This window comes from Cololabis saira, chromosome 5 (genome assembly GCF_033807715.1).
Source record: "Cololabis saira isolate AMF1-May2022 chromosome 5, fColSai1.1, whole genome shotgun sequence".
Taxonomy (NCBI): domain Eukaryota; kingdom Metazoa; phylum Chordata; class Actinopteri; order Beloniformes; family Belonidae; genus Cololabis; species Cololabis saira.
Genome location: NC_084591.1, coordinates 33,562,515 through 33,590,194, shown reverse-complemented (window position 1 = coordinate 33,590,194; position 27,680 = coordinate 33,562,515). Strand labels below are relative to the sequence as shown.

The 27,680-nt window shown below is 41.3% G+C and overlaps 1 protein-coding gene across 1 annotated transcript; it reads right to left on the bottom strand.

Annotated features, from left to right (window-relative positions):
* Positions 1–1,995: 1,995 nt before the first annotated feature.
* On the bottom strand, positions 1,996–27,680 carry LOC133444160 (mucin-5AC-like). The gene is made up of 50 exons (XM_061721715.1): positions 27,556–27,680; positions 27,413–27,448; positions 27,060–27,321; positions 26,845–26,959; positions 26,533–26,605; positions 26,306–26,418; positions 25,995–26,208; positions 25,787–25,912; positions 24,632–24,749; positions 24,389–24,527; positions 24,203–24,304; positions 24,024–24,093; positions 23,799–23,936; positions 23,553–23,717; positions 23,383–23,477; positions 23,144–23,273; positions 22,798–23,053; positions 21,914–21,963; positions 21,731–21,831; positions 21,477–21,628; positions 21,254–21,392; positions 21,071–21,178; positions 20,244–20,423; positions 19,920–20,159; positions 19,660–19,816; positions 18,375–18,503; positions 18,064–18,214; positions 17,916–17,959; positions 17,587–17,772; positions 14,669–16,035; positions 12,261–14,560; positions 9,382–11,273; positions 8,819–9,036; positions 8,447–8,618; positions 8,081–8,325; positions 7,802–7,985; positions 7,217–7,415; positions 6,951–7,129; positions 6,800–6,869; positions 6,395–6,534; positions 6,271–6,302; positions 6,006–6,174; positions 4,970–5,074; positions 4,846–4,886; positions 4,612–4,734; positions 4,029–4,130; positions 3,819–3,947; positions 3,482–3,521; positions 2,575–2,698; positions 1,996–2,456 (listed from the first exon to the last, which is right to left on the bottom strand). The coding sequence occupies exons 1-50, from the start codon at positions 27,644–27,646 to the stop codon at positions 2,279–2,281; spliced, it is 11,889 nt and encodes a 3,962-aa protein (XP_061577699.1). The 5' UTR covers positions 27,647–27,680; the 3' UTR covers positions 1,996–2,278.

The following is a 27,680-nucleotide window of genomic DNA, read 5'->3' as shown; positions in this document are numbered from 1 at the left end:
TTCAATCTTACTTGTGAAAAGTAATCCCCCAATCCCTGTTCTCGATGGTCCGCCGATTGGAACAGGAATATGCTGCACAATGTTGTGGCATCTTCAAACTTCTGCTGTTAACTCACTCTGCTGCTACTGTTCTGCTGCTAGGCAACGGAGTAGGACGACCGCCCCAAGATGGCGGCCGCATTTCTCGCGCAGCAGCAGCCAATGCGGCGTCTAGTGTTTATGTCTATGATTCTCAGCCCCTAGCCCTCGTTATGCCCCCTCCCCCTAGGTGAAAAGAGGAATTGGGACACCACTACCTTCACGGGAACGCGCAAAAGTTAGGGTTAGTGAAGAAAAGGAGGGCGAGGGGGAGTATTGGGACGCACCCTTGAAATCCACATTTTTATTGGGAAAGTGTGTTCCATAAATGAAATTCAAAAGAAAAAGCTCAAGCACATCAGCAAACCAGTTAGGCCAGGTGCATTATTCAAAAATGCAATACAAATACAGTTAAATAAATAAAATTCAGAAATAAAATAAGGTTGAGTCTCAAATAGGCACTTAAGCAGAGCGATTCTAGTACTACAGCGATTCAAGTACTAGTAGCTGTAACGTTTACAGTGGAACTTGTCCGGACATGTTTAGCATTGAAATGATAATTCAGGCACGAGCAGCTCCGGTGATAGGAAAATATTTTTTTACAAAATGTACAAATCACCGCGTTCTTGTTGATAGTCCTGTCTTCTTTCTTTTTATACATAAAATTGCTGTTCAAAGGCCCTAGGAAAGATTTGCTCGCCTCGCTCACCTGAGTCGCGTCCACGTCTGTCACCCTACTTTGTTTGTTTGACTAGCAACGCAGGTGGGAAGTGACCTGCCCCTGCGAAGTGGCCTACGGGTCACTCAATGGGCCAGATTTCAAATGCTCGCGCATTTTGCCACTCATAATTAAATGCATTCATTTTCATAAGCGTTACTTAGCAGTATAATTAATTAATCTAATTAACGCGCTAAACTGACAGCCCCAATTCTGATGTGTCCTCACTGCAATTGGGAGAGGTTCTACCGCCAAAGTAAAAAGCAGAGGAGACAGTGGGCAGCCTTGCTTGGTTGAGCTTTGTAAACTAAAAGGCTTAGAGATTGTACTTTTAGTCAATAGTTCTGATGTTGGGTTCGTATACAACAATTTGATCAATTTGAGAAATGTTTCGCAAGTCCATATCTAGGAAACAGATGAAAATGGTATTGCCATTTGTGGCAGGGTGGAGGTGCAGCCAGGTGATTGGGCACAGGTGGGCCCCATCAACCTCTCCACCCTGCCTGGCTTCATAAGAAGTGGCTGCACAGCAGCAAGAGGTCTCTGCTGAAGGTGCTGGTGGATGTGTGTCTGCAGTGAAGGAGTGAATTAACGGGCACGAAACCCTGTGTCCTCTGTCCTGTCGGTCGACCCCCGTAGCACTAGCCCTGCTACACCATTCTATTCTATCGAACGCTTGGCTAGCGTCAACTGACAACATTGCATTATCTTTTGCATTTTTTTTCCTCAAACAGCACATTTAAAACTCTCCTAATGTCGTGAAAGCCTTGTCGTTTTAATTCAAAGCCATTTTGATCTTTACTGATCAGCTGCCTTAAAGATGAACAACTGGTTGATGGTTTGTTGAGTTTTAAGATCACAGTTACCATAGCTAGTCTTAACAGAACATTGAATTTAATGATATGACAAGTTTTTATTCATGTCAATTGTCAGTAGTCATAATATTATGGCTATTTGGTGTATAACCATTTATATTTTGGGCTCACTGCGTGTTTTGTTGTTGTTTAAGCTGATAATCTTGGTAACGTGTGAGGTGTGCTAGTATTGGATTTGAAAAAGGGAGCCTTGCATAAGACAGGCGTCTGCATGACCCATGTACCCCCGTGTATTTATAAATCATATGAGAAACTGATTTCTGTACAGTCAAACATCAAGTGAAGTCAAATGTCAAAGCAAAGAATGAAACACGACTACAGGGATCATCAGCAAATGAATTTTAATGACGGTGTAGAGAAAAGTTTGAAGCACAATCAGATACAGTTTATTGATTAATATTCAAATATAATAAATGGAAAATTATTGACAGATATAGTTTAGAAAGTTTGAGACGAGCGCACGTCTTCTGTTAAACAAGACACAACATTTCATGATTTCCTGTTGCACAGCGGTATGTCCGTGTGGGTTTTAACGTATTAAGCTTCAACAAAGCATTTTCCCTTCAACCAAAGTGAATTTTAGGTTTTTCCAGCAACACGTTTGATATCAACCCTCGTTGTGCTCTTTGCATTCAGCAACCTGGCAGCCACACTTGTCAACAGATATGTAGGTGTGTTTGACTTTGCTGCCGTCTGAGCAGATCATCTCCACTTCTTTCTTGCTGGTGGCCATTTCCTGACAGCAGGTGCATGAATGCATCATGCTGTTGGCCTCTGCTGAATACCTGTTGTAAAAGAAAACAGATATTTAACATTGGTGACCTATCAAAAAAAAAGTGTAAATTTAGCAGGATTAGTTATTCTGTACTGCTCTTTCATCAGATATTTCATGAAGGATCTCACATTGACCAGGAGGCTCCACAGGATCCCTCGCAGGCTGTGAGCTCCACCGGCACGACCGACGTGCAGTTCTGGGTGTGCAGGAATGTCGTGGTCCTGTTCAGCTGGCAGTCGTAGCGAGGAGTACCTGCGAACGAAACGTCATCATCTTTACATGGGGCAACCAGCTGCAGATGAGGGGGAAGAGGGAGGCACGAAGTACGTCGCTGATAAATACACACTCACTTCACTCTTCAGTTAGATTGTTGTTGTTTAGTAAGGATTGGGGTTTGACAGCACAGTTAGGCAAAGAAATGCCATAAAAGCCTATCTTGTAGCTAAATAACAATAAGACAAAAATAAGTGAAAGCTTTCGGATCTAACCAGACAGACGTAACTGCAACCCGACGTCTGTCTCTGGGATATTATTCTCCAAGATAAACCTGTGGTGTGTAACTGCTTCCTCGCTAATGTCATCTTCCTCCGCATTATTGGACAACCCTGGTGCAAAGATGGAGGATCAAACAACTCCTATGTTATGGTCCTACCTTTAAACACATGAATAAATAAAATAAGTTGCCTTAAATTTCCTCCATTGTGATCATATTAAAACCAAAATGTCTTGGCAGGTACAGTAATACGGCCTTCTAGTTTCTTATCTTATCTGAAATGTATATTAACATGGTGGGGTATTTCTCTTTTTAACGCTCTCTTCTCCTGCTTGTGATGCACAACGCTAACAACACATTAACCCATTAGTGCCTGACATGAATCAACACACAAAAATTAAATATAGTTTTTTATTTCAAGGGTTAATGTTATATTTAAATTAAAAACATAGAACCCTGACATCTATTATGAGTTGTTAGGAAATGGTTTAATCAAATCTGCGTAGAGAACAACTGGATTTATTCTATTAAATTGTACTTACAGGTTCTGCAACAACCATTGGCCTCCGTTTTTTCAGTTCCCTGTAATACAAGTAAAACCACAAGTTAGCTTTATCACAAAAAGTATGGCACGGAGTGTGCAACCTGAAACTACTTCCCTTTTACTTTCTGTGTCGTGTACTTGTTGGTTCCCTCACTTTCAGGTCAGAATATAGTCATACGTAACCCTCACATTTGTAAGTACACAGCAGTTTACAGATCTTCCTTAATCATAGTTACAACTTTATTTATTAACATTTTAATGCAAAAATTAATAGTTGGAAAACAAACGTAAAGATCTGCCAGAGTTAAGTTGTTATGTTTCTTTATCATACCCACCGGAACGCAGTTGTCGGGGTCAAATTCAGGACACGCTGTTTGATTGATTGAAATGATGAAATCCTCTTTCATCTTCTGGCAGTCGTACTTGGTGCAGTTGTTGTTTGGTGGTGACCACGACTCAGAGGGCTGTCAGATGTTTAGAGGCGTTCAGTTAGTACGACACAGTTCAGGTCAGCTCTGAAGGGCTTCACATCGTGATGTGCTCACCTTTAAAACCACCGGAGAAGGGAGACCTGGAACCTCAAACACACAGCTGGTCTGCACACACGAGCCGCAGCATTGCCCAGGATTATCTACATGCACGTGGCCCTGTTTGAGAAACGGACAAATCTATGACGTCTCCAACATGGAACAAATCACATCTTTTTTTGAATTACAACCAAAAGGCCCATTCACAGACTACAGTTATCCTAAAGGACAGACTTTCTCGTTGATACTGGTTTGTGTATTCAGTTGAGTGGGTAGAGCTGACAATATTATTAATATAGATTATGCTGTCATTGTTACTTGGGATGATTGAGAGTAGAGTATTTCAAGTTCCTTTGTTATGTTCAGATAGCCGAAATATCTCTGGCTTCATTTCAAACCAGTTTTTCCTTTTTTTATTATTATTATTATTATTATTATTATTACTATTACTATTACTACTACTACCACTATTATTATCTTTTGAATCATTTTGACCCTCAAACCTCTTATCATCTGCACATAAGGAAAGCACTTTCCGGTCTTATACAGGTCAACACGAAGGATATCTGGCTCCAGCTTCAGGGGTTAAATGCAGAAGTACCTCCGGACACGAGACGAAACACTGCTTCTCATGACACGTGATGTTGTTCAGCTTTGTGGCGGGATCCTGGTTTTCAGTGCAGCTGCAGGTTTCACATGGGCTTTTAGGGAAGGTTGCACCAGGCTGTGACGAATAAAACATACGGTCTGAGCCAACTTCATATCACCGGGCAACACATCGACAGATATGTATGCTACATACACATATACAGTATAATATAAATACTCTCCTTACCTTGTACTCGGTTTCATTGTAGATGCAGACTCCCCTGGGCACTACATCCACAAACATTAACAGATGCAGTAAGTCTTTCACGTGCACCACGTGTAATTAAAACATCTGTATTCACAAAGCTTACCACAGCTGTAGATGGGGCAGCAGCTTTCGTTTGACAAGTGGACCTTCAGCTCAAATCCTGGTTTACACACGTGCATCGGTGATGGACAGAAGTTCTTATCACACACTGCAGAGGACAGATTAACCTTTTCTTTAGTGTCAGTGAGTGTAACAAGGAATAGTTAACAGAAACTTTGTGAAGAACAGTTAAAATTAGTCTGAAACCACTCTTGATTTTATATACAAATATATACATATATATGTATACAGTACTCGAGTTGTAAAAAAAAATCAGGGGGGATGGTGGATTTTATCATATGGGGACGGATAATTTGTGCTGATTACAAATAATATAATATATTACAAATAATAGCACTGACCAAAACACCTGCAGAAATACTGCAGGAATGACATAGCAGCAGTTAAATGCAGCCTTCTGTAAGTTTTAAATATCCACTGGGCTTACATCAAATACATCAAAACACAAAAATAAAAAACAGTTTTTTTTCTGAACTTATCAATATGACTCTGTCCTTCACAGGATAAGTAAAATGAATCACTGCAAATACTCAAAATCTTAACAAGAATATTTGTCTTATTTCTAGTTAAAATGTCTCATTTTAGTAAAAAACACTTAAAACAAGACTCATCACTGGAAAAAACAACAATTTTCACCAGTTTCAAGTAGATTTTCACTTGAAATAAGTAGAAAAATCTGCCAGTGGAACAAGATTTTTTTGCTTGTAATAAGAAGATAAATCAGATTTTCCTACTTATTTCAAGTGAAAATTTACTTGAAACAGGTGAAAATTGTCAAACAAGTTATTTTTCTGGTGTTGTTTTTCTGGTGATGACTCTAAATGTTGAAATAGCAGTAAAACCACATTCATTGATGAAATGACATAAGGGATGGAAAGGGGGGATGGCAGTTTTACAGGGGGGATGATTTTGACCGTTTTTATTTCAGGGGGGGATGCCATTCCCCCTCATCCCCCCTCAACTCAAGTACTGTATGTATATATGTAGTTCATATTCTATGTGACATATATATCGCTCACCACATGTCAGAGTCTGGCAGCAGTCGACCGTGCGGTTCACCAACACCTCACCATCCTCGGTGCACGTTACCGGTTCCTGAGTTGGGCACTCGATGGGCTCACACTCAACACTATGAGTGTTCTCATCACAAGCACACTGTTTACAACCGCTCTGCCACCTCTCACCAATCTATTTGAGTGATTGAAAATTAAATAAAAGAATAAATACAAGAAATTAGTGGCAGTTCAGTGCTTAATGAGACAAGTATGATTTATCAGTTTTTACCTCCTTAGGTTGGCCGTCGGGTCCAGTGCAGCCTTTAATAATGAAAACAAGCTGTTAGCCTGAATATTCATCCATAATGACACACATTACATTTGTATCACAGTAAATAAAATGAGATTCTTACAGGAGGAGACACAGGTAACAGACGATGGGCTGAACCGAACCATCCCGTCCGGGCAGAAACATCCCTCCATGAATGCACTGCAAGGCCTGCTCTGGTCACCGCCGTCTCCCTGGCATTGTTTAGTTTGCTCTTCGTTGTATCTAAATCAGAAAACATTTAACACATGGTTGAAATAGTAATTTCATCATAGCAGAGTAGCATTTTCCTTTTTTTTCCATACATGTACCGTGGATTTCGTGAGCAACGCTCATCGTCGCCATAATGAATTATGTTGAATCAGATTCAGCATTGATTATCAAAAAGACACACACAGGCTGGCTATTCATATTTTATTTGCCGTTATTCAACGCCCACAAATGTGCTTTATCCATTGAAAATGCACAAAGTAAAAAAAAGTAAGTTTACCTTGCATTGCAAGTTGGTACAACAGTTGGCCCGCAAGGCTTGTAGACAGTATTTTCTGGACATTTATATTCTGACGAACAAGAAAGTGGATTTAACATGTACAGAAAACGACATTTAAAAAAATAATTTTTTTAAGGATAAATTCTCTCACCACATATTCCATTCGTATAGTTTCTCCAGGCGACACAGATGGATGCTTCTGCACACATCAAGGCATATGCCTCCAAACTGGAACAACTCAAGGTGGAATTTGGCATGTGGCACATGTCAAATTTGCAGGCCTCGTAAAATCGCTGCAGCGGGATTTCTTTGTTGCATTCTTCAAATATCCTTCATGCACAACAATGAAAAAGCAGGTTAGCCCTGCGTTCATGCCAAACAAATTACTTTTTACATTCATATTATCTTATAACTTACTTGCTCTTCAAAATTTCACAAACATCAGTGTTGCATGATGTTGGTGTAGGAGCAGGTGGAGGAGGAGAAGTATCCGGCCCATCGCAATATGACTTATTCTTATCATGCACTTTCCACTCATTCGCCATTACAGAGCACGATGGATGAATCTGCCCATTGGGTAATCTGCAGTCGTTTGATCCGTCATTGTCACAGTTTCCTTGTGAAAGAAAAAATACAAGTACTGTATTACAATCTGAAATACCGACCTTTGTAAGTTCACTCCGTGATTTGGACCTTTTCATTACTCAGTTTCTTTTTGAAAGATATTTAAAGGTATCTGTGGTGAAATTTTAAGTAAGTGTGTTTCAGTGGGCTATAAACTGTTTCAAAGACTTCAACACATAGTTCACAATCATAGTTTAAATCAGGATAGTGGGGTAGGACAGGTCAAAGCCAAGACATGATATTATCCAACAGCTAAAAGACAGCAAAGGACGCTCAGGTGCACAAGCCTCTGGTAGACGAGCTTGGCTCGAGTGTGCCCACATGGGGAGGGCAAATCAAACCCCTTGCAAGGAAGGGCATATTTAATCATCAGCTTACCACATTGTCCCTCTGTGTTGTTGTGGAAAAGTGAAGATGGTAATTCGACACTGAATACAAGTCCTTTAAATGTCACAATGGCCTTGATTTCTGGGATCTTCAGAAGGAGCTCAATCCTTGTGCTTGTGATGGTGAGGTCTTTATTAGAGAAGGTTGGAGTGACCTTCTGTTGATTGATGTACACCTAAACAAGGACAGATGAAACATCTCTTTTTTTAAATTAAAATCCAATAAAAATAATCTTAAGAACTTAAGATAGTTTGTTGTTGTGTTATTTACCATGTTCACAGCTTCTGGTATTCTCCTCTGTGTCAGAATTACTTCATAATCTTTGTAATACACAATCAGGGCTTTGGCACAAGTCACTTGTCCAGCAGCATCACAGTTTTCATTGTCGATTAGAACTGTAAAATTGTGTCTGGGCACGATCTCTTTCACCAAGACATAAGTGCAGTTTTTCAGGAAGCTGTAATACTGGCCATCAAATGTCCAGTAGTGAGGATCTCCCCAGCCAGAGCAAACACCTGTAAATATTTAAATTACATCACACCGAGTATCACAGCCAAGACAAAATATTCACAGTTTATGTCAATCTTCTGTGTAAAGTCCTGTGCAAAATCTTCAAACCTTTTCCTGTGAACTTACATTGGCATTCATAATGGAAACAACAGCCGGATTCATCGTAAACCCTTATTGGTGGATTGCTATTTTCACAAACAGGAATGGGTGCTGGTTTGCATTTGACATGTTCTATGATTACTTTGCCATCTTCACATGTTTTATGGGTGCAACTGTTGTCACTCCACGTGTCACCATGCTGTAAAGAGCAAAATCATACTTTGAGCAACCTACAGTCAGTAAGCAACCCGGCGTTAGCTTAGATACTAGATAGATGTCTGAATCTATGTTTGCAAGCCTGGGGACATGGATTATTTTGCAACTGCATCTTATCCATCCTATCCTAGTGCCCTAGCAGTATATTTTCTCTAAGTATGTGCTGTATATGAATTTGAATACCTTTCTGGGTGGCTTCAGATATTCACAGTCTGGTGAAGGAGTAGTGGAGCCTGTTGTGGTAGTTGAAGGAGTTATAGTGGAGCCTGTTGTGGTAGTTGAAGGAGTTGGTGGAGTTGTAAAGTGACATGGTCTGCCATGCTTTTCAACTTGACATGTTGAACTGCAATATGCAGTGAAACACCACCCGGCTCCATCAGTCCTATTGTACATGAAGCTCCCTGCATTAAAAAAACAAGGTAATAGGATCAAATTAATACAATTATCTGGGACAACAAGAAAAGAGAGAATTGCAGTCCTCAAAATCCAATTTGTGTGACTAGTCTGAGGAGACTTGTTTTTACAACAGATCTAGGAGTGTACAGTTTATAAACATAGAATTACAACAATTTAAGACAATTAAAACAAACAAACAAATAACAGATTCTGATAACTGGATTAGGTTACTGACATCCATAGCAAATATGCGTGTGGTTATCCAGCCTTGTAATGCTAACTTGTCAGTTACAGGAACTTGTACAGTGCAAAGAAGCAAGTCAAAGAAGATATAAACATGCATTTCTTACCAGGAGTGAAAGTCTGATCCATGTATTTGCAGGAACATGCAGTTGTACTTCCAGGTGTTGAATAAAATCCACTTGTAGTAGTTGTTGTTGGTTTTCCTGTAACAGTTGTGGTGGGTGTTTCTGTGGTTGTTGTTGGTTCTACTGTAACAGTTGTGGTGGGTGTTTCTGTGGTTGTGGTTGTTGTTGTTGTTGGTTCTACTGTAACAGTTGTGGTGGGTGTTTCTGTGGTTGTGGTTGTTGTTGGTTTTCCTGTAACAGTTGTGGTGGGTGTTTCTGTGGTTGTTGTTGGTTCTACTGTGACAGTTGTGGTGGGTGTTTCTGTGGTTGTGGTTGTTGTTGTTGGTTCTACTGTGACAGTTGTGGTGGGTGTTTCTGTGGTTGTGGTTGTTGTTGGTTTTCCTGTAACAGTTGTGGTGGGTGTTTCTGTGGTTGTTGTTGTTGTTGGTTTTCCTGTAACAGTTGTGGTGGGTGTTTCTGTGGTTGTTGTTGGTTTTCCTGTAACAGTTGTGGTGGGTGTTTCTGTGGTTGTGGTTGTTGTTGTTGGTTTTTCTGTAACAGTTGTGGTGGGTGTTTCTGTGGTTGTTGTTGGTTTTCCTGTAACAGTTGTGGTGGGTGTTTCTGTGGTTGTGGTTGTTGTTGTTGTTGGTTCTACTGTAACAGTTGTGGTGGGTGTTTCTGTGGTTGTGGTTGTTGATGGCTTTACTGTAACAGTTGTGGTGGGTGTTTCTGTGGTTGTGGTTGTTGTTGGTTTTCCTGTAACAGTTGTGGTGGGTGTTTCTGTGGTTGTGGTTGTTGTTGTTGGTTTTCCTGTAACAGTTGTGGTGGGTGTTTCTGTGGTTGTGGTTGTTGTTGTTGTTGGTTTTCCTGTAACAGTTGTGGTGGGTGTTTCTGTGGTTGTGGTTGTTGATGGTTTTACTGTAACAGTTGTGGTGGGTGTTTCTGTTTCTGTGGTTGTGGTTGTTGTTGGTTTTCCTGTAACAGTTGTGGTGGGTGTTTCTGTGGTTGTGGTTGTTGATGGTTTTCCTGTAACAGTTGTGGTGGGTGTTTCTGTGGTTGTGGTTGTTGTTGTTGGTTCTACTGTAACAGTTGTGGTGGGTGTTTCTGTGGTTGTGGTTGTTGTTGTTGGTTCTACTGTAACAGTTGTGGTGGGTGTTTCTGTGGTTGTGGTTGTTGTTGTTGGTTTTCCTGTAACAGTTGTGGTGGGTGTTTCTGTGGTTGTGGTTGTTGGTTTTACTGTAACAGTTGTGGTGGGTGTTTCTGTGGTTGTGGTTGTGGTTGTTGGTTCTACTGTAACAGTTGTGGTGGGTGTTTCTGTGGTTGTGGTAGTAATTTTAACTTGAGGCTTTGTTGAAGGGCCTTCCGTGACTACAGTATTTGTAACAATTTTGGGGGTTGTTGTAGCTTCTGTTGTAGTTGTTGTGGAAAGTTCTTCTGTGCTAGTTGTTGTGGGTTCTGTTGTCACTGTTGTTGAAATAAATGTGGTCGTTGGTAGTGTTGTTGTTGTTGTTGTTGTGGTGGTGGTTCCACATATATAATAGCAACATTTGATCTGTATTTCATAGTCGAAACACACAGGAGGTATTCCTTGGTCCTTGTTTTGACAGACCAGTCCATTTTGAGTATCACATGTTACTACTTGACCAAGATCCTTCAAAGGAGTCTTTTTGAATTTTGTGGCTCGGCATTGTATATCCACAGGGTTTTGGCAAACACCATAATCAGGATCTGTAATATTTTGAGATGTTTCATAATCTCCACTATCAGGAGCTGGCTTTGGGTAATCTCTGTTGATCCAGTCTGACCACTTGCAAACATAGCAGTCACTGGACGATGTAGTAGATGGTGTTGGGACTGTAGTTGTTTCAGCTGTTGTTGTTGTTGGTTTTACTGTAGTTGTGGTTGTTGTTGGGGGTTTTACTGTAACAGTTGTGGTGGGTGTTTCTGTGGTTGTGGTTGTTGTTGTTGGTTTTCCTGTAACAGTTGTGGTGGGTGTTTCTGTGGTTGTGATTGTTGTTGGTTTTCCTGTAACAGTTGTGGTGGGTGTTTCTGTGGTTGTGGTTGTTGTTGGTTTTCCTGTAACAGTTGTGGTGGGTGTTTCTGTGGTTGTGGTTGTTGTTGGTTTTCCTGTAACAGTTGTGGTGGGTGTTTCTGTGGTTGTGGTCGTTGTTGTTGGTTTTCCTGTAACAGTTGTGGTGGGTGTTTCTGTGGTTGTGGTTGTTGTTGGTTCTACTGTAACAGTTGTGGTGGGTGTTTCTGTGGTTGTGGTTGTTGTTGTTAGTTCTACTGTAACAGTTGTGGTGGGTGTTTCTGTGGTTGTGGTTGTTGTTGGTTTTACTGTAACAGATGTGGTGGGTGTTTCTGTGGTTGTTTTTTCTGTAACAGTTGTGGTGGGTGTTTCTGTGGTTGTGGTTGTTGTTGGTTTCACTGTAACAGATGTGGTGGGTGTTTCTGTGGTTGTTGTTGTTGTGGTGGTGGTTCCACATATATAATAGCAACATTTGATCTGTATTTCATAGTCGAAACACACAGGAGGTATTCCTTGGTCCTTGTTTTGACAGACTAGTCCATTTTGAGTATCACATGTTACTACTTGACCAAGATCCTTCAAAGGAGTCTTTTTGAATTTTGTGGCTCGGCATTGTATATCCACAGGGTTTTGGCAAACACCATAATCAGGATCTGTAATATTTTGAGATGTTTCATAATCTCCACTATCAGGAGCTGGCTTTGGGTAATCTCTGTTGATCCAGTCTGACCACTTGCAAACATAGCAGTCACTGGACGATGTAGTAGATGGTGTTGTGACTGTAGTTGTTGGTTTTACTGTAACAGTTGTGGTGGGTGTTTCTGTGGTTGTGGTTGTTGTTGGTTCTACTGTAACAGTCGTGGTGGGTGTTTCTGTGGTTGTGGTTGTTGTTGTTGGTTCTACTGTAACAGTTGTGGTGGGTGTTTCTGTGGTTGTGGTTGTTGGTTTTACTGTAACAGTTGTGGTGGGTGTTTCTGTGGTTGTGGTTGTTGGTTTTACTGTAACAGTTGTGGTGGGTGTTTCTGTGGTTGTGGTTGTTGGTTTTACTGTAACAGTTGTGGTGGGTGTTTCTGTGGTTGTGGTTGTTGGTTCTACTGTAACAGTTGTGGTGGGTGTTTCTGTGGTTGTGGTAGTAATTTTAACTTGAGGCTTTGTTGAAGGGCCTTCCGTGACTACAGTATTTGTAACAATTTTCGGGGTTGTTGTAGCTTCTGTTGTAGTTGTTGTGGAAAGTTCTTCTGTGCTAGTTGTTGTGGGTTCTGTTGTCACTGTTGTTGAAATAAATGTGGTCGTTGGTAGTGTTGTTGTTGTTGTTGTTGTGGTGGTGGTTCCACATATATAATAGCAACATTTGATCTGTATTTCATAGTCGAAACACACAGGAGGTATTCCTTGGTCCTTGTTTTGACAGACCAGTCCATTTTGAGTATCACATGTTACTACTTGACCAAGATCCTTCAAAGGAGTCTTTTTGAATTTTGTGGCTCGGCATTGTATATCCACAGGGTTTTGGCAAACACCATAATCAGGATCTGTAATATTTTGAGATGTTTCATAATCTCCACTATCAGGAGCTGGCTTTGGGTAATCTCTGTTGATCCAGTCTGACCACTTGCAAACATAGCAGTCACTGGACGATGTAGTAGATGGTGTTGTGACTGTAGTTGTTTCAGCTGTTGTTGTTGTTGGTTTTACTGTAGTTGTGGTTGTTGTTGGGGGTTTTTCTGTAACAGTTGTGGTGGGTGTTTCTGTGGTTGTTGTTTTTTCTGTAACAGTTGTGGTGGGTGTTTCTGTGGTTGTTGTTTTTTCTGTAACAGTTGTGGTGGGTGTTTCTGTGGTCGTGGTTGTTGTTGGTTTCACTGTAACAGTTGTGGTGGGTGTTTCTGTTGTTGTTGTTGTTGTTGTTGTGGTGGTGGTTCCACATATATAATAGCAACATTTGATCTGTATTTCATAGTCGAAACACACAGGAGGTATTCCTTGGTCCTTGTTTTGACAGACCAGTCCATTTTGAGTATCACATGTTACTACTTGACCAAGATCCTTCAAAGGAGTCTTTTTGAATTTTGTGGCTCGGCATTGTATATCCACAGGGTTTTGGCAAACACCATAATCAGGATCTGTAATATTTTGAGATGTTTCATAATCTCCACTATCAGGAGCTGGCTTTGGGTAATCTCTGTTGATCCAGTCTGACCACTTGCAAACATAGCAGTCGCTGGACGATGTAGTAGATGGTGTTGTGACTGTAGTTGTTGGTTTTACTGTAACAGTTGTGGTGGGTGTTTCTGTGGTTGTGGTTGTTGTTGGTTTTCCTGTAACAGTTGTGGTGGGTGTTTCTGTGGTTGTGGTTGTTGTTGTTGGTTCTACTGTAACAGTTGTGGTGGGTGTTTCTGTGGTTGTGGTTGTTGTTGGTTTTACTGTAACAGATGTGGTGGGTGTTTCTGTGGTTGTGGTTGTTGTTGGTTCTACTGTTACAGTTGTGGTGGGTGTTTCTGTGGTTGTTGTTGGTTTTACTGTAACAGTTGTGGTGGGTGTTTCTGTGGTTGTGGTTGTTGTTGGTTTTTCTGTAACAGTTGTGGTGGGTGTTTCTGTGGTTGTGGTTGTTGTTGGTTTTTCTGTAACAGTTGTGGTGGGTGTTTCTGTGGTTGTGGTTGTTGTTGGTTTTTCTGTAACGGTTGTGGTGGGTGTTTCTGTGGTTGTGGTTGTTGTTGTTGTGGTGGTGGTTCCACATATATAATAGCAACATTTGATCTGTATTTCATAGTCGAAACACACAGGAGGTATTCCTTGGTCCTTGTTTTGACAGACCAGTCCATTTTGAGTATCACATGTTACTACTTGACCAAGATCCTTCAAAGGAGTCTTTTTGAATTTTGTGGCTCGGCATTGTATATCCACAGGGTTTTGGCAAACACCATAATCAGGATCTGTAATATTTTGAGATGTTTCATAATCTCCACTATCAGGAGCTGGCTTTGGGTAATCTCTGTTGATCCAGTCTGACCACTTGCAAACATAGCAGTCACTGGACGATGTAGTAGATGGTGTTGTGACTGTAGTTGTTTCAGCTGTTGTTGTTGTTGGTTTTACTGTAGTTGTGGTTGTTGGTTTTACTGTAACAGTTGTGGTGGGTGTTTCTGTGGTTGTGGTTGTTGTTGTTGGTTCTACTGTAACAGTTGTGGTGGGTGTTTCTGTGGTTGTGGTTGTTGTTGTTGGTTCTACTGTAACAGATGTGGTGGGTGTTTCTGTGGTTGTGGTAGTAATTTTAACTTGAGGCTTTGTTGAAGGGCCTTCCGTAACTACAGTATTTGTAACAATTTTGGGGGTTGTTGTAGCTTCTGTTGTAGTTGTTGTGGAAAGTTCTTCTGTGCTAGTTGTTGTGGGTTCTGTTGTCGCTGTTGTTGAAATAAATGTGGTCGTTGGTAGTGTTGTTGTTGTTGTTGTTGTGGTGGTGGTTCCACATATATAATAGCAACATTTGATCTGTATTTCATAGTCGAAACACACAGGAGGTATTCCTTGGTCCTTGTTTTGACAGACCAGTCCATTTTGAGTATCACATGTTACTACTTGACCAAGATCCTTCAAAGGAGTCTTTTTGAATTTTGTGGCTCGGCATTGTATCTCCACAGGGTTTTGGCAAACACCATAATCAGGATCTGTAATATTTTGAGATGTTTCATAATCTCCACTATCAGGAGCTGGCTTTGGGTAATCTCTGTTGATCCAGTCTGACCACTTGCAAACATAGCAGTCACTGGACGATGTAGTAGATGGTGTTGTGACTGTAGTTGTTGGTTTTACTGTAACAGTTGTGGTGGGTGTTTCTGTGGCTGTGGTTGTTGTTGGTTTTTCTGTAACAGTTGTGGTGGGTGTTTCTGTGGTTGTGGTTGTTGGTTTTACTGTAACAGTTGTGGTGGGTGTTTCTGTGGCTGTGGTTGTTGTTGGTTTTTCTGTAACAGTTGTGGTGGGTGTTTCTGTGGTTGTGGTTGTTGTTGGTTTTTCTGTAACAGTTGTGGTGGGTGTTTCTGTGGTTGTGGTTGTTGTTGTTGTGGTGGTGGTTCCACATATATAATAGCAACATTTGATCTGTATTTCATAGTCGAAACACACAGGAGGTATTCCTTGGTCCTTGTTTTGACAGACCAGTCCATTTTGAGTATCACATGTTACTACTTGACCAAGATCCTTCAAAGGAGTCTTTTTGAATTTTGTGGCTCGGCATTGTATATCCACAGGGTTTTGGCAAACACCATAATCAGGATCTGTAATATTTTGAGATGTTTCATAATCTCCACTATCAGGAGCTGGCTTTGGGTAATCTCTGTTGATCCAGTCTGACCACTTGCAAACATAGCAGTCACTGGACGATGTAGTAGATGGTGTTGTGACTGTAGTTGTTTCAGCTGTTGTTGTTGTTGGTTTTACTGTAGTTGTGGTTGTTGTTGGGGGTTTTTCTGTAACAGTTGTGGTGGGTGTTTCTGTGGTTGTGGTTGTTGTTGTTGGTTTTACTGTAACTGTTGTGGTGGGTGTTTCTGTGGTTGTGGTTGTTAATTTTGTTGTGAAAGTCAAAATTGTTGTCACAGCCTCAGTTGTAACAGTGTGAGTCGTTGGCGATGTTGTTACTGTGAGAGTCAGAGGAAAGAAAATATTAGCTGGACTCTTGTGACAATACTGGACCAATTGCACGTTGCCGTATCTTTTCAAAATAGTATGTTTTTAACTTAACAATGTACTATATAAATCCCATAATTTTGGTAAACTGGAGGTAGGCTACAATGTTAACAATAACTTTATGGAGCCTGTATAGCACAATCTACATTAGATGAATTATTTAATACGCAAACCATGATTTTATTTTCAGCCAAAGAGTACATTTATTTGGTGAAATTAAAATAGGACATATATTAAATTATGTCATCATTAAGTTATTTGAAATTATTTGAAAAGGAGCTTATGTAATGATTAAATCCCAATCAGCTAATTATGCATGTAGCTGAGATTGTGCTTGAATCATCATTATTTGAGGGAGACTGAAAGTTACTCTTACAAGACATGAAAGGACACCCTGCTGCTAAACTCAGAAAAGACTGAAGTTGTCTTTTGCGCTGAAAAGTTTGGAAACAGACTATGTAGTCATTTAATATCTCTGGTCGGCATTAGTTTTGCATCTAGTACCACTGTCAGGTACCTTGGTGTTATTATAGGTGGGATTTGTGTTTTTAATCAATCATAAAAGAAGTTTCTAGAACCGCCTTGTTTCTTCTTTGTAGTATGGTAAAAAGAAAGGGCATCCTTTCTCTGCTCGATGCAGAAAAAATTACGCCATGCATTAGTTACTTTGATGTTGGACTACTGCAATTCCTTGTACATCTGTGGTAAATTGCTCTGCATTTAGCTGCTCCAAATGCTGCAGGAAGAGTTCTGTTTCTGCGCCAACAATCTAACTTCAACCAGGAAGTAACGAAAAACTGCAGTTCATCGAGTGACCACTGGGGGCTTGGTCCAAAAGCGAGTCAATCTCCAGAGTCCCATGTTAAAATGTCCAACTTTGCAGCAGAAACTATCATACTTAAAGCTTGGTCTCCTTCTTACTTTGCATGTGGGGGCTGTCTAGCAGGTAGCCTGCTGCTTGAGAGTGTTCCCTCTTAAAGATCAGCTGACGGTGTGTAGTTCACGAACTATGAGGCTATAAAGGCACCCATTGGCAAGGATACATCTAAAACATGCTGGACAGTGTGCACCAAGTACCAGGGTTGAGAAACACTGGGCTAAACAGAGGTTAATATCAATAGAATTGGTGTGTAGGGTGAAATACACATCTCCTTGTGTTAAAGGAAGGAATTATACTCTTGTTATTAAAATGTATTTGTATCATTTAACCAAATACGCAGGGAAAGAACGGTGGCCGATGTGACATTTTGTTTGATCTGCAATTAAGGTAAATCTCACTAAAAGGTTTAGTCACAGATACAAATGACGGCGCAGTCAGGTTTATGGGGTCATACTGTATGTGATTGTAGTAGATGATGATTTAACATGGGGTTAAACTCCAACCCTCAGCTAAACTAAGGCTAGTGCAATTGGCCCATTAAGTTTTTGTTTTTCCTTTAAAAAGAGATAAAAAAGATTCCAGGCCAATTAAAGGCCTATTCCAGGCAGCATATTATTCTTACCAGTGGTGGTGAAAGTAAAGACCGTTGTTGTTGTTGGCAGACTGGTTGTGGTGCAAGGCTCCATGATTCTGATAATGGTTCCGTTCACTCCACAAATCGCAGTGAAGCAGGTTCCATCTCCATCATGCGTGTCGTAGACATTCTCTCCATACTTGTAACGATGACCATTATGGATACAGGTGCAAGCTGTAACAGTATAACACATTATTTATACATCCATACTGTTTTCTCTGCAAATATTCTATGTATTGACTCTCCTTAGTGGTAACACAGGTAATTACAGGTAAGGTAATAGTAATATGTGTGCACATTCTGTTTATCCTACTTACCAGTGATGTCATAGGTGCACTTTATATTTGTTGAAGAACAATAACTGAAAGAAAGACGAGACGATATGTTTATTATCTTTTTTTTTTGCTTTATTTGTCCTTTTCAAAATGTATTAATTTCTGATCAAAGTGGGTGACAATATCCTACCAGCTGTGACAGTTTTGCTTTGCTTCTATGGGTTCCCCTTCTTTGTAATGGTTCCCTTCATCATCATAGCAGCCACAGTCCTCCTCTGGCACACACTTCATGGTAACTTCTTCCAAATAGGATCGTTCAGGTGGGCAAGTAGGGTAGCAGCCTTAAGGAGTTAAAAGACGGCCAAGTGTTGATGAAGACATTGATCAAGTTTAACTTAAATCTGATTACATAATGAATTATTATTAGTTATTGTCCCTTGCCAATTGATTTGGCAAGGGAAATACCTGTTACATTTTGATTCTTGCTCTCATCATTTTTACCTTCTAATGCTGGAAGGTGATTGTAGCATTTTCCTGAGGGATTCCTACATGTCTTCATGCACGATCTTCCACATGGTGCATAATGCCACTCACACTCTCCATCAGGATTGTAATAGTCGCAGAATAGAGCTAATGAAAAGACGAAAAGGCATTCCAACAAGGTGAAATAAAAAAATGACGTGACCATGTTTAATAGACTCAACGCTAGATTTTCAGCTTATCTAGCTGCCCCTGCTGACTGGCAGATGAGGGTTAGAGAAAGACCATTTTTTTAACAATTGATGTGTCAAAGTGGCTTGTACTTCTGCTGCACTCTAATTGTGTTACTTCTTCCATAATTTTCATACAATTTAATTGAGTTGTTAATGCCATGAAAATAAAATATTTTAATTGTAGTATAATTCATTGCAAGAGGGTGACACATTAAAAACAAAGCCTTGAAATGACATTTGAGGACGACACATTATAAAGATGCCTCTGATCAGCACGGTCTAAAGGCACATCAGAACTACAGTTAACATTTTCATGGAGCAGCGATTCCCAGAGTGGGGGGCGTGGCAGGAATGAATGAGAAAATGAATGTATGGGCACTGCTGGCTTAATCAGAGGCACTTGGGAAATGCCTGGGGCAACGAACCAGAAGGGGGCCCCCGAGGGCCGACCAACTTTGAATGGCAACAGAGCAGTAACAATGAGAATTTGCAATGACAATGGTCGGCTGGCAGAGAACTCCCTAAAGGCACCCCACATTTGCCTCTTACTCTAGCTGCATGTACCTTAAAAGAAAAAAACCCTGATGAGAGCGGGTCTATCAATGAGTGAAAAGAAAAAAAAATGAAAAGAAGCTATCCATACATCCATACACATGCATGTTGTCATTTTCGTTTGTTTTTATTTATCAAAGTCAGCAGCTGGAAATAACTCGGCATAACTCAAAAAAAGAAAAAGAAGACTTTTATTTGCCAAACTTTGTCTACTAAATAAGGAAACATCTGCCCCAACACAAAGAAGAGCTCCAATAAGTCATCACCTAAGCAGAAAAACATTAGTTTTTCAGGCTGTCCCTGAATCCGCTGCCTTTGTGCTCAGACTATGAAGACAATGTGGACACTAGTGTCCCAGATGACCTTCAAATGCATCCTGAGTGACCCTGCACTTGCCACGGCACATTTTAATGGAGGTCTGAACGGAGTCAAAGCTGACACAGGTGAACAAAGCCATCCACAACCTTTTTAATCTTGCAAAGAAAAAAAGGAGAAGAGAAAAGGCAGAAGAAAATACTCACGACAGATGGTGGGAGTTCTCCACCTCACACAGGCGCCAGCGTTATTACAGGCGGATGCATAGGCCGCGACAGCCGAGCAGAAGCACTCACAATCTCCTCCAGTGTTGCAAGCGCACGTGTCTCTCACGCAGTTATCGTAATAGTTTTGGGGATCCACCTTTTAGAAAGAAGAGATTGCGAATGAAATCAGAGCATTAATTGTGGAATACCATTCATAATTATGCATAAAAAGTGTATTTAATAAGATACCCACACTGTACCTTTGAGTGGCAGGCAGCAAACACGTCACTTATGATGATGCTGCAGTGTTTCATTGCCCAAGCCTTCCTGTGCGAGTACATACTGCAGGCGCTTTCTGTAGCGTTTGCATTTGGACAAGTAGGTGACTCTTTCCAGCTGTTTCCAAATTCAAGAGCCTCCACCACAGGTTCTTTGTTTCTGGTAGTAAAGTCATTCCTGATATTTCCATCATAATTCCCACACAGACCACAGACCTTGCCCTGGGATAAAATGAGAACCAGTTAATTTGTAAGTAGGATCCAATTGAACATTTTCTAAAACACTCTGCATGTGTGTTCACTCACCTGGAAGGCGGAGCTGAGTTTGATCATGAGGGTCGTCTTCTTGTCCCAAATGAGGACAAGACCATTCCTCGCCTCAATGACGAGATATAAACCCATAGTGTGGACTTGAAAGGGGATGTCCTCTCCTGTTTTTTGCTTAATGACTTTGACATTTTCCTCTGACAGAACAATTTCATTGTTCTGCAAAAAGAGACATGATTTTTTAGAATACAATGATCTTATTAAGTGGCAAGTATAAAAGACCATTTTAGACCATATCTTTGGGTCCTTTCACTTGTCCTTAATTATTGCATGATGATTTCAGAATTGCAGATGTTCAATATTTACTGATACTGCTTTTTCAATTTAAATACCAGATTTTTATAACTTGCAAATAATTGCAATCTACTCTTACGTACATTTTACGTTACTAGGTTGTTGTTTCTTCACCCCTTAAAGCTAAATTATGTTTCATGTATAAATGTCTTAGACCTCTGCGCCACCCCTAAAATAATAAAAAAAAATTAAAAAAAATTGGATTTCTAGAGATAAAAAAATTTAATTAATTAATTTCAATAGATAATTAACACTTCAAATAAAAAAAGGGATTTTCTGGCATGAAAGGGTTAAAAGGATTCACATCTAAATGTAACAACAACATTTTTCTAAACAATGCGGTCTAAAAAGAACACATTTATACAGAGAATCATGCATGGAGCTTGTGCTTCCACTCCTTTTATACTGTCACCATGTCCCCTCAAACACAGCAATGACCGACCACCTTGACCTCCCGTCGAAATTATGGGATAGCAAGTCAGTTATGAAATAAGCATCCTGTGTTCACGTACCCCCAAGTAGAGCTTGATAGCGGTGGAGCAGATGGTTTCGGTTGCACCACAAGTGATGCTCTCAGTCAGGACCCTGAAGGTGCCGTTGACTTCATCCCCGCAGTAATCCTGCAAAGTTCTGACGTCAGTATCGCAAGACTCTCGAGACGGTTGATTATAACTATACATTGTCACAGACTATACCTGGCTGAGGACGTGGCCACAGTCCCCATTAAAGACGAATCTCTTTTCATCAAAAGTGATGTAATGCCCCTTTCCATACGTGGTACACGACCCACCACAGTCATTATTTGTGCATTCCCACTTTCTGTTTTTGCAGGTACTAGAAGGTGGAATGTATTGAGTTATGTCTTTGATTGCAAAAGGTCATAGTGAAATGTGATGTGGCACAAATACCAAAGCTCACCATGTGTTGCAATTAACGGTTATAGTTTGTCCCGGATTGTAGGACTCTCCGTTGTATGGACAGGGACACTGTTCCTCTTTCACACAACCTCCTTTACCGTCTGACAGCAGTCCATCTGGACATAGACAGCCTGAGATGCACTGTGTGCTCACCTGTACAGAAGAAGATTACATGAATTAACATATGATTCTGTTGCGTTCGGATACACGAGTAGTAGATTTGACAGGAGCCGTAAGACGGCATCTCAGTCTTACACAGTCTGTGTCCAGCGTTTGGCAGCTGTTTTGGCACTCGGCTCCCTTGTCACCAGGCTTTGCAGATGAGCAGTTGAAGAAAACCATGGGACTAATGCAAACTAAAAAACAAACACAGTGTTACAGGAGCCAGTGCTGTCTTTTCTGGTGACAGTCACTCTCTGCTGAATCCTCTGCACCTACTTTCACTGCGGTCGTGTCCTGTGCAGCTTAACTTTCCACTGTGGCAGGAGCTAAAATACACAAGACAGGCAGGTGAACGTAGAAATTCACCTTAACATGTTTTATAAACTGGATACAAGAGCCTCAATGTGCTAAAAAAACTATCGCCACATGAGAGCAACAATGCACATCATAACAAGTCAGTAAATTTGCTTTTGCATTACATGCTAGTCCAGCAGAAAGGCCAGCCAAGTGACTTTCTTACAACCTTTTAGTTCACTAACCTTTCCTCCATGTATGAAAGCTAGTCCAAACTTTACTTTTGCTCTAAAGCATCTTTACTGCCCGGATGAAGGTGAAGTGTCATCATCGCATCAGTTACTCTGCTCTCTTTTCTTGTGTCTTTCATAGCTCCATTTTGCTTTTGTACACCACTGTTTCACCTTTTCTGCTGTCTGAACATTTCTGAGCATTAGTGTTTAAGTACCATGTCCCAGCATGTCATGCACTCTCCCCCAGAGCCAAGGTCAAGCATCAAGGTGTCACCTAATTAATGATTTATTTTCACAAACCTCCTCATACATACTGAAACAACAGTTTTGCTCAAATCACAAAATTCATGAACATATAATTTTTCAGTTTCAAATAATCCAGTAATCCTCACTAGATCTTGTTTTATATTTGAAACATGAGTTTAGTTTTCTTACAAGTTTGGAAACAGTAGAAAGTTTGTTATTTCCAAATTGACTGCTACAACGGTTAACCACAGCTTTGAAGGGTACTAACCTTGAACCACACACTGTTTCGTCGTCTTACATCCACTTACAGATTTATATATAATAGTATAGGTGATCTATACTATCAACATGAACGACCCAAAAACGGCTACTCTGCAAATTCTTTACCATCTCCGTCCGTGGAGTGTGATGACCTGCCCACTTCGTAGCACTTCATCTCCAACATGACACGAGCACTGCAAGGCCGGCACACACTCTCCTTTCTCGTTGAGATACGTTCCTGCAGCACAGCCGCAGCCATCGATGGGGGTGAAGCCCACGCCGCACGTTGAGTCCGACTGCGTGAGGGAGCGGCAGGTGCGACCGCAGTTTGTCATCTGGTAGTCGTACACAAAGTTAGACGGGCAGCCATTTGTGAATTTGTCTGTTAAGAGAAGAGAGCACCGTGTTGTGTGTGAGCGCTTCAGTCAAACACACGACGTATGCAACACTTGATCGACCGGGTCAAACCTACGGCACGGCATGTCTTTCCTCCATCCGTTCAGGGAGACCCCTTCGGCGGCACACGCGTGGACGTATGAGGACATGGCTGCACACATGCAGTTCTCACTATGTTCACAGGCGCAGGTGTCGTAAATGCACGCCTGCAGAAGGAAGCAGGAACAAACTCAGTTCATATCCGTGATATTCAGTCCATAAATGAGCAGGACATTTGCAGGTATTGGATGTACGCAGAAAGAAGCGGTTGCTCACTGCTGTGTAGTCTTCTGGGTTTATTTCAGAATGGCAAGGTGAGAAAATCCCGCTGGGGTCTGACAGGACTGAGCACCATTCTTTGGCAAATTTTTCTATGAAAAGAAGTAAATATGTTAACTCTTGTGAAGAGTTGTATTAGAACAGAGACAATGTTGTCATCAACCTACCCTTATCAATGTTTAAAGTGCAGGGATCTCCAAGTACACACTTCACATTGGGACAGGTGACCTTGGTCTTCCAGGTGTTGGCAAACGTCACAGCTGTGCCTTCAATCAGTCCATTTGTAGTTCTGAAGTCATCAGCTTCGACATCGTTGAAATCTCCACAAAGACCTAAAGAAAGAAAGTGCTTGGGCTTAATAATCAGCACTTAAACTTTAGCATAAACGCCCAAAACAAAGGAGTAAAACCCACCGCTGAGTCTTCCTTTCGTGGCAACGCTGGCCTTGATGTAGACCTGCATCAGAGGGACGAGCTGAATCTCCACGTCCAGTCCGAAGGTGGTGTGGATTATGGTGAAGAATGTGGATGGGCTGAAGACTGTGACGTCGTCTGCAAGGGGAACAAACATTTTCACGATGGTGAGTTTCAGCAGGCCCTGAACGTGCTGTGATGAACAGGAATTGGCTGTGGACTCACCCATGAACAGAGGAACCTGCGAGATGAGCTTGTTGTAGAGGACCTGTCCGTTTGCCTTCACCTCAATCCTCTGGAGGGACAGTGGACGTTTTTACAAGTTCGATAGGTTTAAAGATTTTACTGGAGATATAACAAAAGGAAAGCAATCTAAATTCATTTTTTGGTATTTATTTTACCACATTGTTGTGCATTAGTAGAGTGACCGCCGTTAGGCATGTTGATTTGTCGGATGTTTGACATTTGACCAAATCACCAAGGATGCTGAATGTCCCATTTGTTTCCTACGGTAAAGAAGAAAGTAATATACTTAATCTTAAACCCTTTGATTTAAATGTGATGGTTTTTGTTCGGCTTGATCTTCTCACCTTGGAGAGAACATAGGAACAGTCTCCATGGAAAGTGTAGATTTTATCATCGTAGGTGGAGATATGAGAGCCACCCAGGATGGAGCAGACACCTGGACAGTCCCTCTCGTCACAGCTCCAGTCACCCTTGGTGCACGTGCTGGCAAAGGAGAGCACGTTCAAATGGACAGTCAGTCGATAACATGATTAAAAACACATGATGTAAATGTAATGTAAAAGTGACGTAATAGATCATGAAAGTACCATTGTTCACATGCCCTGGAGTACGATTCTCCAGGCATGTACGGCCGACCGCTGTGAGAGCAGGAGCACTGGTCCACAGTGACGCACCCACTTTTTGAGACGTCATCCAAAACCGTCCCTTGGGAGAAACATCGGTCTTACGTCAACACAACATGACTCAAATCCTGTTACAGGTAAGGCATTCACACCACACCCAAAGAAACAGAACAGCGCTGTCATTTTCCTTCGTTTCTGACGCATTCAATTAATATTTAATTTTGTTCAAATAATAAACGGGTAATTTTTCTGTAATACTGGGATGGAAACAGGAAGCGGTGCCATGAACACGACCAACATCAGTACAAGTGTACGGTGCAGCGTCAGCATCCTCTGCCCGGACACTGTAAGCCATGATATCTGCTGATACGTTGCTGTTCTTCAGTTGGTTAGTTCATTTTGATAATGAGCCTCCATTTGTGCTCGGAGAGAAGGCCAGACGGAAAAATAAAGTAGAAAAAGTAATTGCAGTATTGCAAAATTGCATCCTACTCTTTCATGGCATTGCGTGCAAGAAAAGAAACCTTATGTTAATATTTGTTGGGTAATGTCACTAAAGATACTCATATTTCTCTAAAGCTTTAATTGACAGGTCTCTTTACACACTCATGAGGCAGGCGTGGCCGGTGGTCATTTAATGCGAACAACCACCCTGACGCTCTGATAACAGAGGTTATGAGAGGTCACTTAAAAACAAAACAGTAGAAACATCAAACCGCCACACAAACGTTCCACCTGAGGAAACAGGAAACAGGATGCATGACTCTGGCATCATAAAAGTGGATGTTCATAATCTGCAACCTGTCATAAGTAATATGTTGATGAATCTGACTTTTAACCCATGTAAAAGGGCTGTCAACGTGATGCTGAAGTGGCCTTTGTCCGTATTAGTCCTTATTAGTGTACATAAAGAATGTTAGGCCAAGAGAACAATCACACATTTACAAAGGATTTAACCTAACAGTATGACTTAAGTACACACAAACCTGTCACGTATGAGCCGCAACCAAAAGAGCAGGGGATTTATCCTGCATTAGGCGCTGGAATGTCAAACAGTTCTTTTAAATGATTTAAGAGCACAAGTTACAATCGGACCTTCTTTTTAACTGGGAAACCTACCAGGTGGGCAGAAGCATCCATCCACGCAATGCTCGTCACACATCTGGCTCCTCTTTAGGTTGCTGCAGGTGTCGGCGCAGGCACTGCCACATTCCATGTACTGCATGTTGAAAGGGCACGTTTTTGCTGCGGGGCAAAAGCACGCACACGTACATCAATAAATTACATCTGATGTAAACTCAAAGTGAAGCTCGGTTTTTGTGCTTACGGCACAGCTCTGCGGTCTTCCACTCATGCGGACTCCCGCCCGCATGGGCGCACTGCCGGGAGTACTCTGACATGGTGGAGCACAAGCACGACGTGCTGCTGGTGCTGCAAGAGCAAAGGTCCTTCTTGCAGGCTCTAATGAAGGAGTCGGTGTCGATCAGGTCTAGGCAGCTGGAGAACGCAGGTCTGTTCAGCAGGTTCTCACAGACATCTGTCTGTGGGTCGGATCACACAACGCCATCACCATGCCATCACCCCAAATATGCCCAGTGAAACATGTTAGATGGTTTAAAACAATCAAATTGGACGTACTTCATTTCCACAAGAGTCTGTGTCTTGAGAGAGGATGTCGTCACAACTTTCATCACCTTCAGTGGGCACAGAAACCCTCCATTCCCCAGCGGTAAATTCAGGACTTAAGGAATCTGTTTTTAGATAAAAATTATTTAATTATTCATTTTTTTTAGCTGGTCTGGTTTGTAGGTGTCAGTTTGTTGAAGACTTTTATATTCAGCATTTAAGTGACTGGAGGGATTCACCATCACTTTGGACTCCACCAAAATCCCCGCAAAGGCCACAAGTTTGATTCTTGAACTTGGCATCCAGCTCCACCTTAAGATGCAGGTGACATAAAGACATAAAGAGGTTGATATTCATGTCACCTTGAACTATTTGTGAATTATAGTCTTCTGATATTACATTTCTTTTAGTGCTCAAGCGTAATGGAAAGAAAAAGGGAAGATCGGACAGCCACAACACAACATGTCAGCATGTCAGTGATGAATATGAAATATGAAGAATGTTCAGGTTGGACACGGGTTATATAATGAAGTTAACATGGATAAACATACCCACAAGGAGTCCTCTTGATTCCACGTGAGAACCAGACCCAGCTTTGCCTGAATTTTAACATAAGATTCGGTCTCCTCAATTAAAATGCCTGCATCGCTGAATGGTATGGAAACACTAGAGGGAATAAAGATAAGTTACGAGAGTCTGATGAGAGGACATCAAGTTTTACAAATTCATCAGTATGAAAAGCCGAACCAATAAAACGCTCACGTACAGCTGACCCTCGACTTTGATCGAAGCGTTTGTCACTTCCACCGTGGCCCCGTCCAGCTTCATTGTAATCTTCCTGACGGAGGTCACCCCATTCACCTCCTGGCGCTGGAGCTGGATATTAAAGCTCTCGTAGCTGGCTTTGCACTGGGATGTGAAGATGTAGTTGCAAGTGGATGGAAGCTGGAAGAACTCTCCACTAAAAGCCTTCAAATGGAAATTCCCCCAAGCGCTGCAGAACTGGTTGTCATGAAGTGCTTTCACTTCTAGGTCATCAAAGAAAAAATTACACAGGAGCTCAAAGTGTAACTGATGTTTGGTTCTGGTTCTGAAATGTGTGAGAAAGAGGGATCTTACCTGTTATTACTGGCATCATGTTAACTTGAACTGTGGCTAAAAGAAGAATGGACAGGTTTATAAAACTGTTGCAAAGAATCATTATTTAAAAGCCCTTGGGGACAATGTCCTACGCAGGCAGCTCTCATGGTTAATGTACATACCAGCTGTTGCAGCAAATAGTCCGAGGCAGAGTGTGACCCACGGTACCATCCAATCATCAAACACAGGCATCCTGTCTTTCCTCATAACCATCCCGGTCCTGTGATGGATCGTTGAGCCAACTGGG